We start from the raw sequence: 6,000 nt of genomic DNA on the forward strand, positions 1-6,000 counted from the left end.
AGGACTTTCATTCATAGGTTAGAGCGGTTTCTCACTGAGTCAGAAGCGACTTGACGGCACTTAACACACACACACACACACAAGGTCATCAACTTGCCCCAGCTCTTAGAGGCAACTGCAAAGGCCAAATACGAAACTTGAAGGGGCAGAATTTCAGAGATCCAAAGTACTGGTTCAGATTTTGACCCAATGGCCCATCTAGACTTTGGGGTAGGGTGTCACCGAGAGTTGTTAAGAGGGATTACCGACATTATTTACCCAGTTTCCCTGAAATCCAAAAATTCATTTCCTTTCTTATTTACAGGAATCATAGAAACATAGAGTTGGAAGGGACTACCAGGTTCATCTAGTCCAACCCCTGCACAAAGCAGGAAATTCACAACTACCCCCACACACACACGCCCAGTAACCCCTGCTGCATATCTAGAAGATGGCAAAAAAACAACAACCCTCCAGGATCCCTTGCCAGTCTGGCCTGGAAGAAAATTGCTGCTTGGCCCCAAAGTGGCGATCTGCCTTACCCTGGGCATGTAAGAAGAAGAGTTGGTTTTTATATACCGAATTTCTTTACCACTTAAGGCAGAATCAAACTGGATTACAATCACCTTCCCTTCCCCTCCCCATGAGAGACACCCTGTGAGGCAGGTGAGGCTGAGAGAGTGGGGGAGTGGGGAAACAAACTCAGTTCTCCAGATCAGACTCCACCACTCCAAGCTACCGCTCTTAAACACTACACCACGCTGGCTAAGAAAGGGCCATGAGAGCCAAGCACTGATGCCAGCCTTCCTGCCCTACCTCTCACGTTCTGCCTAAGTTTACAGAATCAGCGTTGGAAGTTGGAGTTTGTTTCAAATGAGTGCCGTTTGGATCAAAAGAGAAATGTGAAGGGAGTGGGGGCGGGAGGAGAGGCTCTGCAGAATTTCACACTTTCATTCTGCAGGTTCCCAGAGGCAGGCAAAATGTCTTCCCAAACCTTCCCGCTTTCCTGCTGCAGCACCCCATGGTATGTGTAACATTGGGGGGGGGGAAGCGGGGGGAACCCTGTAAGGGCTGACATTACAAAAGGGTACACAGGGGTGTAATGGAAAACTATGAAGAGCAACGAGAGATTCTTTGTTTGAAAGAGACTAAGAGGATTTAATTGGCGTTTGTGCATGGACAGGTGAGGGGCCAACATGCTCCAGGTCATTCCTGACCCATGGGGTGATGTCACATCCCAGCATTTCCTAGGCAGACTTTGTTTACGGGGTGGTTTGCCAGTGCCTTCCCCAGTCATCTTCCCTTTACCCCCAGCAAGCTGGGTACTCGTTTTACCAACCTCGGAAGGATGGAAGGCTGAGTCAACCTTGAGCCGGCTACCTGAAACCGACTTCCGTCAGGATAGAACTCAGGTCGTGAGCAGAGCTTGGACTGCAGTATTGCAGCTTACCACTCTGCGCCACGGGGCTCTTCTTGGGTCATGCGTAATAGGGCTTATATTGTGAGGTGTGAGGTGGTGGAAAGGGCCGTCAAGTCACAGCTGATTCATGGCAACCCCATACGGTTTTCCAGGCAAGAGACACACTGGGTTCAAGGGAACAAGAATTGCAGTCCTTAGACAAGAACGGTCAGGTAATGGCCATCAATCATAGAATCATAGAGTTGGAAGGGACCACCAGGGTCATCTAGTCCAACCCCCTGCACAATGCAGGAATTTCACAACACGGAGGTGGTTTGCCATTGCGTGACTCTGCGAGGGCTGAGAGAGTTCTGGGAGAACTGTGACTGGCCCAAGGTCAGGCTTCATGTGGAGGAGGGGGGAATCGAACCCGGTTCTCCAGATTAGAGCGTGCCGCTCTTAACCATTACACAACTTTATCTCTCTTACAGCGTTTTACGCTCTTCCATATGAAATCCTGAATCTTCAGCGTGGTTTAGTGGTTAAGAGCGGTGGTTTGGAGCAGAGGACTCTAATCTGGAGAACTGGGCTTGATTCCCCACTCCTCCACATGAGCAGCGAAGGCTAATCTGGAAAACCTGGTTGGTTTCCCCACTCCTCCACATGAAGCCAGCTGGGTGACCTTGGGCTAGTCACAGCTCTCTTAGAGCTGTCTCAGCTTCACCTACCACACAGGGTGTCTCTTGTGGGGAGGGGGAAGGAAGGTGATTGTAAGCCAGTTTGATTCTTCCTTAAGTGGTAGAGAAAGTCAGCATATAAAAACCAACTCTTCTTCATTTGTGTCTGCATGTTCAGTTTTACTTTGAAACAAGATTAGGTTGCCTAACTTGGCTTCTTGTCATGTCCCTTTCCTTCATAAGTCCTTCTGGAAAGTCCCTCCTTTCTCCCACTCCTTAGAACTCCTGCACTTAGCAGCTCCCCTCCAAACGATCCACGTTCTTCTCTGTATCAGGTTGTAGAGAGCTCTCTCTGAGCCCACCTGTTTGACCTAAACCGCAACCACCAATTTTCTGTCTTTTCCAGCTCTCCCGGCTTCTGCCGAAACGATTCATGGCTGACATACCAGTGGACCCCGTGGAGATAAGAGAAGATATTGTACAGTCAGTTTTATGAAATCTATGAAATTCATAGTTCTGATGCTTTTGGCCACAGAGCATCGTTTTATCACTTCATGGAAAATGTTTATTCCGAGGAGCTTTAAAATGCCCCCAACGGTACCTTCAATCATTTGGAGATTGTCCTTCCGACACCAGCTGCTGCTATGATTTCCAACCACGTAATTCTGGGTTCTTTTGACGTGCGGCCTACAATCAGAACTTTTGCTGGTGGGTTTTTTCTCCCCCAGTTCAAGGGTGTGTTTCTTCTTTTTAAAAAATTAGGAATTCAATTACGTCGGACTTCTTGCTTCCTTTTTAGCCTTGTTTGTTGATTACTTTTACGGATCACCACTTCAAAACCTCATTTTATGCTTTTAAAAATGGATCATGTATTGTTTTTGCCTTTTTTTAAAAAAACCTGTGAATGTTTTATTCTCTATTTAAAAATGTGCCATTTTTATTATTGCTGAGCTAAAAAGGTGTGCCCGACTTCTGCTCTGTAATTATTTCTCGGTCACGTTGCAATGTCAGTTCCTGCCATACTGTCCTCCACCTAGACCTGAATGTTAGTGCTTAATTTTTTCTCTCTCTATCTCTCTCTAAAGGAGAAATGAAGGGTTGGGGTTTTGAGGTACTGGGCTCTTCCTCTGTTGGAATATAGGGTGTGTACAGCAATAAGCAAGTATTCAGTCCTCAGTTAGTTTGTGTACAAATGTAATTATGTTCATTGTGTATATATTATACAATGGGCACAACCGATGTAAGTATAAAGGACACTTAACTACTGTTCAAATGCAAAATGTTCATATCTCATTTATTTTATATCATGTTATAAATAAATGTGGATGTTCTTAAGCAATTGCACGGAGGCTCTTTCTGCCAGCAAAGGAAATCGTTAGTGGTCTCTTTGCAGAATGTGAGGGGACAGTTCAGATGAGATCATGGTGCAGAGGGGCAGCCGTGGGTGTGCCCAGGCACACTGGGTTCAAGGGAACAAGAATTGCAGTCCTTAGACAAGAACGGTCAGGTAATGGCCATCAATCATAGAATCATAGAGTTGGAAGGGACCACCAGGGTCATCTAGTCCAACCCCCTGCACAATGCAGGAATTTCACCACTACTTCCCCCATACACATCCAGTGACCCCCTACTCCATGCCCAGAAGATGCCAAAGATGCCCTCCTTTATTACCTCTAACTGGACATCTGAAAGGTGGCTAAATAATAGATCCTTATCTACTATATCAATGGCCTGGCAGTCCAGTTCCTTAAACTGTGGCTGTTTGCTGGGCTGATTTTTGGTATCACCTGAATCCTGAATGTAATGTTTTAATGTATTTTATTAATATGGCAAGCGGCCTTGAGCTCCGTAGGAAGAAAGGCGGCTAATAAATACTTTAAAAAAATTCATAAATCTTTGGTTCTCGCTCCTGGAGGGTGGAACTGCCCTGGCTTGGGAAGACCGGTTGCCAGGAAAATTTGGTAGCATGGCATTAAGGTGTAACTCCTACACATGAAGCCAGCTGGGTGACATTGGGCTAGTCACAGCCCTCTTAGAGCTCTCTCAGGCCTCCTATCTCACAGGGTGTCTGTTGTGGGGAGGGGAAGGGAAGGTGATTGTAAGCTGGTTTGATTCTCCCTTAAGAGGTAGGGAAAGTCGGCATATAAAAACGAACTCTGGAGCTTTATTAAATTGCTTAAAGGCCTGTGTTCCACAGCACCTTTAAGCAATTTAATAATGCTCTGCAGTCGTCTTGTTTGGGGGCTTCCTAGAGGCACCCAGTTGGCCACTGTGTGAACAAACTGCTGGACTTGATGGGCCTTGGTCTGATCCAGCATGGCGTTTCTTATGTTCTTAATTAACTAACTAACTAGGAGTTTTTTGTTTGTTGTTGAATGCATTTTGGAGGAGAAGAGAATACAGGCTACGTTATTTATTTTTTTAGTGTCTGTGTTAGAATTCTAATCTGTGCGAATGCCAAAAATTGTAAGCCACGCTTCACTTGAATAATCTGTATTTTTAATTCGCTCTAGCCTGTTTTGGCCTTTGAAATGAATATGTCGTTTTATCACTGGGGGAGGGGAGTGCTCAAGAAAGAAATGCTGCGCTTGTCTGTGAACGTGTTGATGTGCTGGTGAACAAAATGGGGGTGGGGGGTGGGGGAGAAGGGGGACAGAGGGAGGGGTGGTACTTGGCCGGAAACACTTGCAGCTAGCCAAACTGTCAGCAGGTGGCCATGTAGAGCTGGAAGGTAAGGATGGACATGAAGCCTGTTGCTTTCTCCCACACGATGGACCCCGGGAGCGCTGCCAGGGCCTCGGGCAGGGGTCTGGCCTCGAAGGTCAAGCAAAACTGTCCGGCGTGCTAACTTCGGCAAGTGCCAGGGGTCACCAATCCTGTTTTGTCGCTTGCAAGATCAATTCCGTATCAGGTTATTCCGTCTGATGAAACAAAATTGCCTCGAAAGGAGCCACAAAACTGAAAACTCAACCCCTGCTTTGTCGCTTGAATTAGCCTTTTTTCCCCACTGAATCTCAAAATGCAATATATTTTTCAAAAATCTACTGAATAGCCAGTTTATGTCGTTTTTTGTTGTTGTTCTTTTGCCGTCAAGTCTCAGCCAGCTTATAGCAACCCCATGGGGTTTTTAAGGCAAGAGACGTTCAGAGGTGGTTTGCCATTGCTTGCCTCTGCAGAGGGACCCTGGTATTCCTTGGTGGTCTCCCATCCAAATACTAACCAGGGTTGACCCCACTTAGCTTCCGAGATCTGACAAGATCGGGCTAGCCTGGGCTATCCAGGTCAGGGAATATGTCTTAATAGTTAGGGCATAACCAAGCCCAACCTAAGTGTTTTTAAGTCCTGTTTATTTCATGGGGAAAGGTTTAGGACAAAGGGGGCGATCCTAAACAGGTCTACTCAGAAGTATGTCCAGTGTTACTCAGTGGGGCTTCCTCCCAGGAAAGTGTCCTTAGGATTGTAGCCAAAGTCTCATTGTGAAATGAATTGGGGCCTATTGACCAGATCGTAGCGCACCCCCCCGACACTCTTTTTCTTGTTACCCTAAATACTCAAATGGGATAACTTACAAACTCAAGGAATATCACTGTTTTAATCCTCGTATTTGAAGGCCTGCCAGAATGAAACAGATAATAGTTCAGTGCTAATACTATGTAAACCTATTTGAAGAGGTTGAAGGACCTTTACTTATTTCGGCAATTGTAACGCCAGCCCATGAAATAGATTGATATGATGCCCATATTGCAGATGCGTGTTCAGGAGGAGAGGCCCTAGTGTCCTACCAAAGACCTAGTGAAATCATGGCATGGAAGATTCGAATGGGGAGCTCTGTTTCCACTCTTAGCAAATAAGCCCTTACCACCGTTTCAAATCAGCTGTTATCAGCCTTCCAACTAGGAGTCGTACAGGTGAATCGTCTCTTAACAGAAGAGGTAGCACCTTAAA

At 46.1% G+C, this 6,000-nt stretch overlaps 1 protein-coding gene across 1 annotated transcript in view; it reads left to right on the forward strand.

The window, feature by feature from the left end:
* PLEKHA5 (pleckstrin homology domain containing A5) overlaps nucleotides 1-2,761 on the forward strand; it is a 280,467-nt gene extending 277,706 nt beyond the window's left edge. Inside the window, exon 29 of the mRNA XM_056846055.1 lies at nucleotides 2,462-2,761. Coding sequence (XP_056702033.1) covers nucleotides 2,462-2,496 — 35 coding nt within the window. The 3' untranslated portion in view covers nucleotides 2,497-2,761. The remainder of the gene's footprint in view (nucleotides 1-2,461) is intronic.
* Nucleotides 2,762-6,000: the final 3,239 nt, after the last annotated feature.

The sequence above is a fragment of the Euleptes europaea genome, chromosome 3, assembly GCF_029931775.1.
Source record: "Euleptes europaea isolate rEulEur1 chromosome 3, rEulEur1.hap1, whole genome shotgun sequence".
NCBI lineage: Eukaryota > Metazoa > Chordata > Lepidosauria > Squamata > Sphaerodactylidae > Euleptes > Euleptes europaea.